This window comes from Pipistrellus hanaki (genome assembly GCF_964339955.1).
Source record: "Pipistrellus hanaki genome assembly, chromosome: 14".
Classification (NCBI taxonomy): Eukaryota; Metazoa; Chordata; class Mammalia; order Chiroptera; family Vespertilionidae; genus Pipistrellus; species Pipistrellus hanaki.
In genome coordinates this window covers 44,111,558-44,125,252 of record NC_140516.1, presented here as the reverse complement: position 1 = coordinate 44,125,252, position 13,695 = coordinate 44,111,558, and the positions used below count along the sequence as shown (strand labels likewise).

Below are 13,695 nucleotides of genomic sequence, written 5' to 3'. Positions count from 1 at the left end.
GGGCTTGCCTGGAGCTGTTAGAAAGAAGAACATAGGTCCCAGCTGCCAATATAAACCAGTATCCAAAATATGTCATTAAGTGAAAAAGAAGGGTTCCAGAAAACATTTGTACTTTGTTACATTTACAAAAAACATAAAACGATCGACTCACATGTGCATATATACTCTGAGTGGCCAGGTTATTATGATCTCAAAACACTTTTAATATATATCCTATATAATAAAAGGCTAATATGCAAATTGTCCCCTCAACCAAGAGTTCAACCAGCAGTCAGGCCTGCCAACCGCCCATGTTCCCTCCCCCTGGCCTGGCTGCCTGGCTGGCTCAACCCCACATGCACGAATTCATGCACCGGGCCTCTAATACACACACACACACACACACACACACACACACACACACACACACACACTGAGTGGCCAAATTATTATGCATTCGAGATCATAATAATCTGGCCACTCAGTGTGTATATATACTTGTATATGCATAGAATACCTTTGGAGGGACATTCCCCCAAACTGTTAAAAACAGTTGCTTCAGGGAAGGAACAGGGGAATTGGGTAAAAGAGATCAGAGGAGTCAAGAGTGTTATTTCTGTACCTTTAAAAAAAAAAAAAGACATAAATGAAAGTAACTATCTGGGAGTCCACAGCTATGTGGTAAGTAGGAGGACCCTGAGGCATTCTCTACTCCTTCCCACCTCCCTTCTGATGGGCCTTCCTGAGGGGTGAGAGGGTAGAGAGCAAACACAACCCCCACCCCCACTGCACCCCCGCTGGCCCCGGGCACTGAGATCCAGCCAGGAGCCTCCGCTGAGAGCTGGGGGATCCCCTCGCTGGCCCAGGGCCCATCGCAGGTGGGAAAAGCTCCTCCCAGGGAGCAGGCAGGTCACCACAGGCCTGCTTGCTGAGCTCTGCCACACCCTCCAAGGACACCTTCCTCAGGGCGGGGCCCATGGACTGACAACAGGTAGTGACTCTGCACCTGGGCAGCTGTCCCACAGGAGGAAGTGTCCCACGTGCCGGGTGTGGTGCTTGGGATGTGGTGAGAAAGGCAGCAGGACGCCCTGGGTGTGGCTCGAGGCCAGGGCTCTGAGCATCCTTTATCTTCTCCCGCACAGGACAGCTAGTGGGTGGCCCGTGCTGGGGGTCAGACCCCACCCGGAGTGGAGCCAGGGATCGGCATTTTGGATAAGTGCCCTGATGGCTTCGGTGGTTCTGATGTGGGTGGTCCACGGAGAAATGCTTCACTGCCCTGCACTGGGCTCCAGGGACTGGGGACTGGGAGGGGCCCACGGTTCTGACCAGCAGAGGCCTTCTCATTGGCACCTGCTCTTCACTGGCTTTTTATCCACACGGTGGCCCTGGTTGAATGATTTAGCAGAGGGTCGCTGGCACCTGGCCTAGGTGAACCTCTGCCCTTTCCGTTGCTTCCATTTCCCCATCAATAATGTGTGTGTGTGTGTGTGTGTGTGTGTGTGTGTGTGTGTGAGGGGTTGGGCTTGATGACATCTCGGTGCCTTTTCTACTCTGACATCCTGTGATCGATCACCTGGGGGGCCTGGGGGAGGCCAGAGGTCAGTGTGGCAAAGGGTCAGACGGCTAATGAGTTGCCTGGCTCCACCAGTCTGCTGGACTCCAGATTCTCACCATCCTAGCTCTCCAGCAATGGCATCTCCAAAGGGAGGGAGGTTTGTGGGAGTCCCCCTGGCACAAGAAGGGGACATACTGTTTATACAGTGGTGCCTCGCATAACGAACGCCTCGCACAGCGAACTTTGGACAGGTTTTTCATGAAACCATCGGCCAAAAAGCAGAAAATGGATGAAGATGTGCAAGATTCGGTAGACTCTACTTAGTCTGTCTTAAAATTAAAAAAATGTGTTTTTTTTTTTTAAAGAATTATGTTTTTAGATGTATCTAAATAAAAATATGTCATCTTAGCATATTTTTTTTATGTCATCTTAGCATATTTTATGCTACAGAACGAATTATTTTTTTTAACATGTATTGTTATGGGAAAACGCGTTTCACATAACGAACTTTTTGCATAACAAGCTTGCTCCTGGAACGAATTAAGTTCGTTGTGTGAGGCACCACTGTAGAAAAGTTAAAAACAACAATAAAACCAACTAAAAATGATGCTCAGGGATTCTAAATGATGTCAGCAATAATTTACTTTCTGCTGCCCAGCCTGCATGGCTCAGTGGTTGAGCGTGGACCTATGAACCAGGAGGTCCTGGTTTGATTCCCGGTCAGGGCACATGCCCAGGTAGTGGGTTCCATCCCCAGTGTGGGGCGTGCAGGAGGCAGCTGATCAGTGATTCTCTCTCATCACTGATGTTTCTCTCTCTCTTTCCCTCTCCCTTCCTCTCTGAAATCAATGCAAATATATTTCTAAAACATGCCTTCCACTGAGGGTGGGCTGCTCTCACCGCCCCTCCTTGGTGCCACCCACTGCCCTCTGCACACTCAGTCAGGAGAGTGACTGGCACGCAGCAAGGCTTCTCGGGAGGAGAGGGAAGTGCCAGGCTGGGTGGGAGGGCCCACTGTGAGGCGGTCCCCATGCAGCCGCATCAGCTGTGACAGAGAGACACAGGGACCGCGGTCGGTGGCTGCCGAGCTCATTTACTTCGGGCTAAAAATAGGTGCCCCCTTGCAGCAGGTGGGTGACTCAGCGAGCTCCTGGCAGGGGAACGTGCTCGAGGCCCTGCTTACCTCAGGTGCCAGGACAACAGGAAGCGGCTGACGCACAGGGACAGAAGCATAGTAGGCGTTTCACAGCTCTTCCTGGGCCAGCTGACGTTTTCCTCTGCGCCCCTCCCCTGACATCACGTCTCAAAAGCCGTGGAATTGCTGGTCAGGCCAAATAAGAGCTGCAAGTGCTACTGTCCAATCTGAGGGCACTCTCTCCCAGGGTTTAATGGGAGAGGCCAGAGATAAGGGGTGTGTGTGTGTGTGTGTGTGTGTGTGTGTGTGACGCGTGTATGCCTATGTGGTGTACACGCACACCCTGGGGTCCACACCTGGCTGCTGGGAATAGAAGCAGGCCACACAGTGTCCACAGAGGGGTCTGCCTCTGGCTGCTACCCTGGCCCCCTCCCCCGTGCGATGGAAGGAGGGCTCTGAGGCCTGATCGCTCTGAGATGCTCTGAGCCCAGGGAAATGACACGTGCTCCCTTCTCCCTGTCCCAGACCCTTCAGGAAGCCAGCCCAGCCCTGGCCTTCTAGATCACCTGCAGAGGCTCAGTGGATGCACACGGAGGAGTGAGGTGGTTGTTTGGAGCATTCAGCCCCACCTCAGGCAGCTAGGGGTCATGGGAAGAGGTGGGACCGGGCACCAGGAGACCACTAGGACTGGCTCTGCCACTCACTTGCTATGTGGTCACTAGCAAGTCCCTTTACCTCTCTGGTCCAGAGTTTCTCCTCCATCTCTCCATTTATTGTTTTCTTCAACAAATGTGGAATAAATGGGGCCAGGCACTTGTGAATACTAGGCCAGATACAGGAAAGGAACCACAATGGAGATTTTGTGGCTCAGTGGTTGGGTGTTAACCTATGAACAAAGAGGCCAGAGTTGTGGGCTCGATCCCTAGTGGGGGACAAGCAGCAGGCAGTCAATAGATGATTCTCTCTCATCATTGATGTTTCTCTCTCTCTCCCTTTTCCTCTTCCTCTTCTCTGAAATCAATGCAAATATATATATATTTTTAAATGCCCAGAAAGCCTTTGCACCCTAGCCTTAGTAAAGACTGGCACCATTTCTTCATCCCTTGACTCTGAGATGACCTTGAACTTGCTTTGACTAAAAGTGACATGTGACTTTCACTCTCACCCCCTTAGAGCACAGCTGCCCCACGAGGAAGCCTGAGCTACCCTGCGGGAGAGGCACACGGGGAACTGAGGCGCCCTGACCAACAGCCTCAGTCAGCTGCCAGTCATGGGAGGTGGGCCATGTGGAGCCCCCAGCCCCAGCCCCTGGCTCACTGACCACAAATGCTAGAGTGAGCCCAGCCCAAACCACCTGCAGCAGGACCCGCCGTCCCAGCAGAGTCTTGCCCAGGCTGCGAACCCAGAGAACTGTGACCCTTCCAATGGTTGCAGTGTCAAGTCACTAAAGGTTGGGGTGGTTCGATAATTGATACAATTAACGTTTACTGACCACGTCTTCTGTGCCAGGAACTATGTTACATGTTTTACCTGTAGGATCTCACCTGTTCTTCGCACCAACCAAACGAGGCAGGCATTCTTTTTCTAATTTCCAGTTTATAGATGAGAGCTGAGGCGTGAGACAGAGGAGCAACGTGACAAAGATCGGGGAACGGGTGCGTTGGAGAGCTGGGATTGGAGGCCGAGGCAGCCCAGGCCTCAGAACCGCACTGGTAATCCCGGACGCTATCCAGAACCCGCTACCCTCACGGCTTCTACAGGCCAGGGGGGAGTCTAGCATGGCACAAACACACATGCACAGCCACACGGGATGACAAGTGCTATAGACTCAGCCCCAGGGGAGCCCCGGAGTCCAGGAAGGACGGCCTCGGGGGGAGTGCTGAGGATGGATGGGGTGGGGGAAGGGGGAGCTGAGGATGGACAGGGGGCGGGGTGTAGAGGGACACTGGGGTACCCAAGGGGTTAGCAGTGGGCCCTGGTCTTCTAGCTTCGGTCAGTGTCAGTCACTGGGCTCCCAAGTGTCTCTGTGAGAAATGCAGATTCCCTGCCTCATTCCCCAGAGACTCTGATTTCGTGGGTCTGGCTGGTGTGGGGCCTGCTAATCTTTTTATTTTGCATGTACTCCGGGTGATTGTTATCATCGGGGTAATTGGAAAAAACACAGTTCAATGGGGAGATTAAAAAAATATATATCTGCCCGGCTGCTGTCCTGAGGTTAAGACTCGATTGGCCTGAGCTGAGCCCAGGAGTCAGTTTTGTTAGAATGTGCGGGGGATTCCCATGTGCAGCCAGGGCTGAAAGCTGGCTCTGGAAGAAGCTACAAGGCCCCAGACTGCTTTTCCATGTGACTCTGGTGACACCAGGGTTACCTGGTGCTTCTTCTTTTTAAAAAAATATATTTTATTGATTTTTTTACAGAGAGGAAGAGAGAGGGATAGAGAGCTAGAAACATTGATGAGAGAGAATCATTGACCAGCTGCCTCCTGCATACCTCCTACCGGGGATGTGCACGCAACCAAGGCACATGCCCCTGACTGGAATCGAACCCAGGACCTTTCAGTCTGACGCTCTATCCATTGAGCCAAACTGGTTTCAGCCTACCTGGTGCTTCTTGAACCCTCCTCTCAGTGGCTGCACACCCTGGGGCAGGCCCAGACTGACCCAAGGCCAGCCTGTGGTCAGAGCCTCGCCCCTGATTGAATGGCCCCCCACCTCACAAACTCCTTCCCAGATAACTTTCCCAGGGGCTTCTCAGAGGCTCCCCGAGGCTCCGATGCCCCCTATGACTCTGATGTGTTTTAAAGCAGAACATTGGTTTGATTGCTGGGAGAAAGTGCCTGCCATCACAAACATTCTCCCTACAAAGCAGAGCCTCCGTGTTCCTCTTTCCCTGATGAGCTAGCTCAGGGGCCTGGGGCATGGGTCCCCCACACTCCAGAGAATGACGCCACCCGTGCTGTGGCCGTACGAAGCGTGTGGGTGCACAGCCCATTTCTTGTCTGGCTTCTCCTCTTCTCCCCATGAAGGCAGGAGGGCCATGGCGGGTTGCTCCTGACTCTGCTTGATGGAGGCCAGAAAGCACACAGGAATCTTGGCATGAGGCCAGCCAGCCTTGGGCCGGTGGAGGCTGGCTGGGGGTGAGGGCAGAGGGGGTGGCACTGGCCCAGCGCAGCTGCGGCCCTGGCCCCAGGGAGCGGTGCATGCGGCCAGCACGCAGAGGGGGTGCAGCTGCAGGTGCGAGCTCGCCACCCGGAGCCTCATTTCCTTGTTCGTCCTGTGGTCAGCCTCCACCACGCTGAGGGCTGTTACGAGAACTCAGAGTTCACAGCAGGGTCTGTGGCACAGAAGGCGCTCGCTAGAATGTTCGTTCGTCTTCTTTGGGCCGGACACAGGAATGAACGTGACACTGTGGAGAGAGACGGGGCCTGTAGGGACAGGGCCCCTGGACAAGTCCTTCTTTGGGGGCTGGAAAGATTCCGGTCACTGGGGCCCATCCCCCAAGCTCTCTGTCAAGAGCCCTCAGGAGCTGAGACTTCAGCCCTGCCCACCTGTCCTCACAGACAGAGTGTTCCTGTTTCCGCCTCCCCCCCCCCCCCCCCCCCCCCCCCGCATGGTACAGATGGCTGCCCAGAGGAGGGCCTGGCAGAGGGAGGGGAGGGAGGGGCTAGACCTGGGGAAGGAACAGAGAGAATGAATGAGGCCCTGGCCCATTCTCAAGCTCCTGCTCTGGGAAGGAAAGAACCAGCTTGGGGTGTGGCTGGGAGGAAGCCTGGCCAGAGGGCACAGAGGGAAATGAGGGTGCATTGAGAAATGATGCCTTATACCCTCATTTCCCACTGTGCCTGCTTAGCTGGGTAGTGGTGGTGGTGGTAGTGGGTAGAGAGATACAACATCCAGTTTAAAAAGCAATTCTATGGGGGGGGGGTTGGTGAGGAAGGAGGGTCTCTTCTCTTTTCTGAGCCATCCTTCCAACTGAGAGCGGTCGGAGGGGGCCTTTCCTGGCTCTGGGCTAAGCCAGCTGGGGGCGCCTCCCTCAGGAGACAGGGCTGACAGGGGAGTTTGAATGCACTTGGGCTGGGGCCCTGAGTCTTGTTCTCTCTCCCCATCTCTCTTACCGCCCCTCCCCGCCCCTTGCCAAGAAGGGACTGTATCCAGGACATTTTCTATGTGGCACAGAGGGTTCTAAACTAATACGACACGCCCGTGGGGCAGTCGTGGACAGCCCTGGCTATGCATTTGTATGAGTTAATTTGCATGGGGGAGGCCTCTGAGGAGGAAGTTTCCTGAGAAGCAGGGGTGGGGTGGGGAGAGAAGCAAGGGCCCCACGCTGACCATCTGTATCACTAGAATCTGGGTTGCAAGTGAGAGAAAACCCAATTTTTGCTTAATGCAAAATCAGAATGTGCTGGCCTTGGGACTAAAGTCCAAGGGGCTGAGGTTGGCTTTAGGCAAGGCTTGATCAGGGACTCTCAACAACGTCACCAAGACCTGGTGCTCCCTGCTGTCTTCTGGCTCGGCTCTTCTCTAGGTCACAGCTCCAACCCAGGCACGTTCTACCCCGTGGGGACGAAGTGGCTGGAGGAGCTCCAAGCCTCACACCCCCTCTCTGGGGCAAGGAACCAGTCCGCTTCTCTGGCAGCTCAAAGTCCCAGAACTCCCTTTCATGGGCTCTGATTGGCCTGACTTTCATCAAGGACCAAGCATCCCTTAAGCAGTGACCGTGGCCTGGGGCTGGGAGGAGTGTCACACTCTCTCTCCGGGATCTGGGTGTGTGGGACAGGGATGCTAGAGGGAGTGGGGGTGATTTCACTGAAATCACACAAACCGAGTTGAAGCTGTTACTGCAATTGAGTGAATGGGGACAGGCCGCCAAGAAACACTGACCTCTTATGAGAGAGAGAGAGAGAGAGAAAGAGAGAGAGAGAGAGAGAGAGAGAGAGCGAGCAGGGGAAAGCTCAGAAGCTCCTTTGGGGCCTGGGTTGCACACTGGGACACAAGTTAGAGGAACCTTCTGCCTTCTTTGGCTCAGAGCACAGAACCGTTAGCCTGTGGTGGGGACCGAGGACCTGCCTGGAGCCAGCCCTGGGAGGCACAGCCTGGGCGGGGAAGCAGGGACCTCCTGGAGGGCCCGGGCAGTGAGAGAGGCGGGGGCCCTGCCTCCGGTGCCCAGTGCACAGCAGGCATCAGCAAGGAGCTGGGGCAGAAGAAACATCGTCAGACTGGTCGTGGGCACCTACGTGATGCCTAAGGAACCTCCAGAGATGGCTCTGGGGGTGAGGTGTGAGTCCTCTGAGGTCCCCTATTGGAAAGAAGGGCAGCTCCCCTGGAATGGGCACCTTTTTTTTTTTTTTTTATATATATATATTTTTTATTGATTTTTTACAGAGAGGAAGGGAGAGAGATAGAGAGTTAGAAACATCGATGAGAGAGAGAGAGAGACATTGACCAGCTGCCTCCTGCACACCCCCTACCAGGGATGTTCCCACAACCAAGGTACAGGCCCTTGACCGGAATCGAACCTGGGACCCTTCAGTCCACAGGCCGATGCTCTATCCACTGAGCCAAACCGGTCTTGGCTGGAATGGGCATCTTTGCTGGCCATGATGGAAAGAAGCTCAAACTGGGGGGGGGGGGCGGGGGCGGGGGTCAAAGGATTCGAATTCTGATCATTGCCAGACCACTTGCTGTCTAAATGACCTTGGGCAAGTCCCTCTTCCTTGCTTGGCCTCAGTTTACTCCTCTTTGAAACGGAAGTGATGCCATTCTCCTCGGGAGCTGACATGGGTATCAGGTGAGCCCGGGGAGGATGAGAAGGGGGAAAGGCTGAAGGCCCCGTTAAGCCTCCTCATCCTGATCACTGGGGACCTGAGGGAAGAGCACATTTGTGCCCGCAGGCATTCATGTCATCAGGAAAAGCGCAAAGAGGAACAGCGTGCCCAGTGGAAGTTGGTGGACACAGAGGCCCTGGGGGCAAGGCTGCCAGCCAGGGACGTGGGCGGCTCTGCGGGACACTCCCCTTCCCTGCCCCTGAGTCAGAGGAAGGGACCCAGGCTCTACCAGTTATGGGGGAGGGGGAGGGGAGGCTAAAGGGAGAAGGAAAAGCCAACAGAAAACACCAAACACACCCATTCCTCCCAACTGCCTCCTCCCACAGCCCAGATGCAAATCTCCCCCTTGAGCGCTGGGGTTGTTCTGAGGCCCGGTCTGCACTTCCTCTGGCCTCTCTCTCCTGGTTGTTCTGAGGCCCGGTCTGCACTTCCTCTGGCCTCTCTCTCCCCTGAGCCCAAAGGGCAGGGCCCCCTGGGTGCGGACTGCATGTTTCCCAGAATGCAGCTGGTCTCAGGGACCCAGGCTCCTCGCCAGGTCCTGGGTTCCCTCTGCCCGTTTTCCATGGAGGTATCTGCACCAGCCCTCCCAGGGCCAGGGTCTGTTTATTAAATCCAAATCGTATGGCTGAACCGAATTCTATCCAGAATCTAGAAGGCCTGAGAAATGTAGTTGTGTTTTTTAAATAAACTTTATCTTTTAGAGAAGTTTTTATGGTCACAGCAAAATTGAGCAGAAAGTACAGAGAATTCCTATGTACTCCTGGCCCCATACTCACACAGCCTCCTCCTCTGTCGACAACCCCCTGTAGGTCAAGCATGTCAAACTCATGGCCTGTGGGCCAGATGTGGCCCACAGTGAATTTTTTGGCGGCCCAGCCAATATAACAGTGTGAGCAGCTGTTTACAATTACGAAAGGAAATACGTCTCCTGTCAGATTCAGAATTACTGACATTCGCCGTGGGTTCGTTTTGAAAGTAATCACTGCGAACAAGATTTCCCCCAAAGTAGGAAAGAGAGTAGCAGAGAAGAAAGGCCAAGAGTCAGGAAGAAAACAGTAACGCTATCATTGCTCCTATTCTTTTTTTTTAATACTATACTTTTCTAAATAAACCTACTTTTCTATGAAAATTGAAGCTTTTGCTTTTTTGCGTCCCACATACACTTAAACCTTGTTTATTTGGCCCGTGTTAGCCTTTGAGTTTGACACGCTTGCTCTAGGTGGTGTATCTGTGACAACTGATGCACCTACACAGACTCATAATCACACCAAGTCCACACTTTACATCAAGGCTCATTCTTGGTTTTGCACATCCTGTGAGTTTTGACAAATATATAAAGACACATATTCACCATTATAGTATCAGATAAGGTGTTTTCTTTGCCCTAAAAACCTTTATGCTTAGTTTGCCCATTTCTCTCTCCCTACTCACCCCTATTAGCAACCGCTAATAGTTTTTCTTCCCCCAGAATTCTCTATTATTTCCACCCCAGAGAATCCATGTTTTGAAAGACTTAATCAAGGATCAAGTAGCTAAGGGAACAGGCCAGGAGCCACAGGAGCCTGCGCTCAGATCCCTGGCCCTTCGGTTTCCTGCTGCGGGACCTGCAGTGGGTCATCGCTTCACCCCTCTGAGTCTGAGGATCCTCTTTTGTATGAACAGTCCCACTGCATGAGACTGAGGTGAAGATTAAGTGAAATTATTCACAGAAAGCTCTTGGCAGTGTCTGGCAGGTGCTCAAAACTCAATAAGCATTTGCTCTGATTCCTGGTGATTAACTCAAAGCAGCCTTGTTACAAAGACAGTTTCTGTTGAGCCCTTATCCCTCCCTACTTTTTATTTTGGAAAATCTCAACCTGCCGAGAAGCTGAAAAGTGAACACATGCCTTTCACCTGGGTTCCTGAGTCATTCACGTTTTGCCACATTAGCTGTTTCTCTCCTGCAGGAGGTAACTTGCAAGCATGACGACGGTGTACCTCTGCGTACACCAGCCATTATCTCAGAGGAACAAGGACATTCTCTGCATAGCCACAAAACTTGAGCAATAATGGACCTAACATATACTCCATGTTAAATTCCCTCCACGGGTCCCAATAATGTCATTTTTAACTGAGGATCTTCACAAGGGTCACATGTCAGGTGACTGGTTTACCTTCTGCCTTGGCTTTCTTTCTTGGCCATGACATTGTAAGGACTTCTTGCCAGTTTTTTTAAGACCATGGTCGGCAAACTGCAGCTCGCGAGCCACATGCGGCTCTTTGGCCCCTTGAGTGTATCTCTTCCACAAAATACCATGGCCTGGGCGAGTCTATTTTGAAGAAGTGGCGTTAGAAGAAGTTTAAGTTTAAAAAATGTGGCCCTCAAAAAAGAAATTTCAATCGTTGTCCTGTTGATATTTGGCTCTGTTGACGAATGAGTTTGCTAACCACTGTTTTAAGAGACTACCATACAACTTGGATCGGTCTGGTTGTCTCCTCCTGGCTAGATACGCATTTGGGGACAAGAATGCCACATAGATGATATTCTCATTGCAACGTCTCAAGAGGCTCAGAATGCCAATGTGTCCCCTTGTGGGTGCTGCTCAGTTTGCACGCTTAGCGGTATCCACCATCTTTCTCCACTTAAACACCTGGCCCCATTGAATTCTCTGGGGATTCGCTTGCTTGGGAATCACTAACCTAGTGTCTATGTTTCTAACCTCCGTCTTATGGTTGAAGAAATTAAGGTTCGAAAAATACCCAAACAGCCAGAAAGCCAGTGGTGGGACTGAGGCTGGACGGAACCCAGGCTGTCCTCATGCTGTACCTGGCTTCTCTCACTGGACACCAAGACTCTCCAAGATAGTTACCATGATAGGCTCAGAGGTGAAGGAAGGCTTCAGGAACCTAATGAGTGGCCAGGATTGCAGAGTGAATGGTAAAGGGTCTGCCACTGAAGCTTATGCTCTCTGCCAGCGCCATCCCATAGACCTTTCTGTGCTGAGGGAACGTTATGGTTGCACTGCCCAATACGGTAGCCACTAGCCACACGTGCCGCTGAGAAACCAAGTTTTACTGTGATTCAATTTTGATTCATTTCCATTTAATGACCACACGTGGCCGGTGCCTCATGGCTACTGTATCGGACAGCACTGCCCCGGTCCTCCCAGAAGGCCAAGGAGAGACTCAGAATACCCCCCCCATGCCTTGTTGTAATTAAACAGCTCACAGTAAGTAAGGAATTGAGATCATCTTAAGCAAAACACAGTTTCGGCCACAAGCTCCCGAGCATCTCAAAATAGTTTAGGGTTCTAGCCCTCCAGGGTTAAAGAGATAGTTCCTGCTGCCCACGGAGCTCAGAGGTACCAGATGGGAAAGTTGGATGGTTTGGGAGGTGAGAAGGCCCCTGGTGGCTTCTGAGACGGGGAAGGGAAATGTCTTCCTGTGGCATCCTGGAATACCAGCATCCCAAGCTGTTGCCTGGGAGATGGGGCATGGTGAAGACCTCCCCGGGGGGCACTGGCCTGCAGCGGGGACCACCCCTGGAGGGCAGGATTGAGGAGAGAAACAAATGGATCTGGGCTGGGGCATCGGGGGCAAAAGGTGAAGAGATTCTGGGACTTTGCCAGGTTGAGAAAGAAGCCAGAATGGGCCTGCTGGGGATGGTGTGATGCAGGGAAGTGATGGCAGCGGCTGTCAGCAAGGGGATGTGGTGGGCGACGGCAGAGTGGAGACTCAAACAGGCTTGGGCAGAAGTGGAGCCTGCAAACTGAAAACCCTTCCTGTAAACCAACTGCTTGTGCGATCAACTGTCAGAGCAAGAGTAAGCAATTAGAGGCCAGGAAGAGGCTTGTTGCCACATAAGCGTGGGGCAGGCACCTTCCTGACTGACACTTCAGTGGCTGCAGCGATGCCTGAGTTACCCTTCCCAGCAGGACGGCTTTCTAATTACCTCCAGCCCAGCACCAAGTGTGTTTCCCACTGCATTTCATTTCCGGGCCTGTTGAATGCTGAATTAATTTTTAATCACCCCGGAGGTGTTGAGTTTAATTATCCAGATTGAAAGCAACAAGAACAGGATTTAGAGGGCAATTTTTTGGGGGTACTTCTTGGAAATGGGAACATATATGCCTCCAGACAGCTGATGGGAGGGGGCAGGGCATGCCCTGGCTCTCCAGCTTCAGTGTCTGTGTATCTGTGAGCCGACAGGACACCAAGACAAGGTCAAGGTGAGAGGAAGCAGGACATGTGGTCCCTGGAGAAGACCAGGCTGAGGCAGGTAAGGTGTAGCCTGAGAGTGAGCGATGCCTTAATTGTTGTGTCAGAGTCACCTCACCTGGCCCGAAGGTGATGGTGCTGGGGGAGTGCCCAGGGCCAGATCTGTGAGGCTCCCGAACAGCTCTGCCCAGCCTTTGAAGGGCCTCCAGCAGTTCAGGAAAATCTCCTTGGCCACAGTGTGAAGGAGTACCCACCAGGAAGTAGGCGACAAAGCTTTTGGGGTAACCCAGGAGGAATGGCCTGCATTAAGGGAGAACTGGAAATGGGCAGGTGGGCTTATTGCCAGGAGAACTGAAGGAATGGAGAGTTTGGGAATAGCAGTTTCCCAAGGAGAAATTGTGGCGCTGGAGGAGGAGAGGGGAAACTGAGGTTCAGAGACATTAAATAACTTACCCAAGGAAGCAACTACGGTAGTATATATCTGTGCAGGATTTGAACTCAACTCCAAAACCTGAGCACTGAGCCTCCATCCTTCATTGTCCTTCCTTTCCACGGTTAAATCCTAGCTCTGCCATTGATTACATAAACTCGCTGGGTCTCAGTTTCCACCTTTGTGAAATGGGTGTAATGACACCTACTCAGAGGGTTGTAGGGGGATTACTGAGTTGAAGCATGTGAAACTCCCTAGAATAGTGCTTGGTGGAAACTGAATACATTTAAAAAAATTAAATCCAATGGTAGGAGCTCAAGGAAAGATGTTGAAATGGCTGAAAGGATGAGACCTCTGAGCTTTCATATTCTGCCAGGCTCCTCTGAGTCTCTTGTGTGCTGCAGCGGGGTGGCAGGAAGGGAAGAGCAGGGGAAAGAGGGGAGTCATGGGAGGGCTTCTCCTTCTACCATGAGAATAAGACCCAATTTCCGGGCCATCAATGTCAAGGGCAAAGGAAATCCTGCTCCAGGGCTGGAGGAAAGCCCCCACCTCACCCTCCAGGCCAGAGATG

The 13,695-nt window shown here is 52.5% G+C and overlaps 1 protein-coding gene across 2 annotated transcripts in view; it reads left to right on the top strand.

The window, feature by feature from the left end:
• Positions 1-1,780: 1,780 nt before the first annotated feature.
• SMNDC1 (survival motor neuron domain containing 1) overlaps positions 1,781-13,695 on the top strand; it is an 88,681-nt gene continuing 76,766 nt past the window's right edge. Inside the window, exon 1 of one of the 2 annotated variants that reach the window (XM_084903394.1) lies at positions 1,781-1,843. In XM_084903394.1, coding sequence (XP_084759520.1) covers positions 1,793-1,843 — 51 coding nt within the window. In that variant the 5' untranslated portion in view covers positions 1,781-1,792. The remainder of the gene's footprint in view (positions 1,844-13,695) is intronic. The other variant, XM_084903396.1, reaches the window with a different exon arrangement.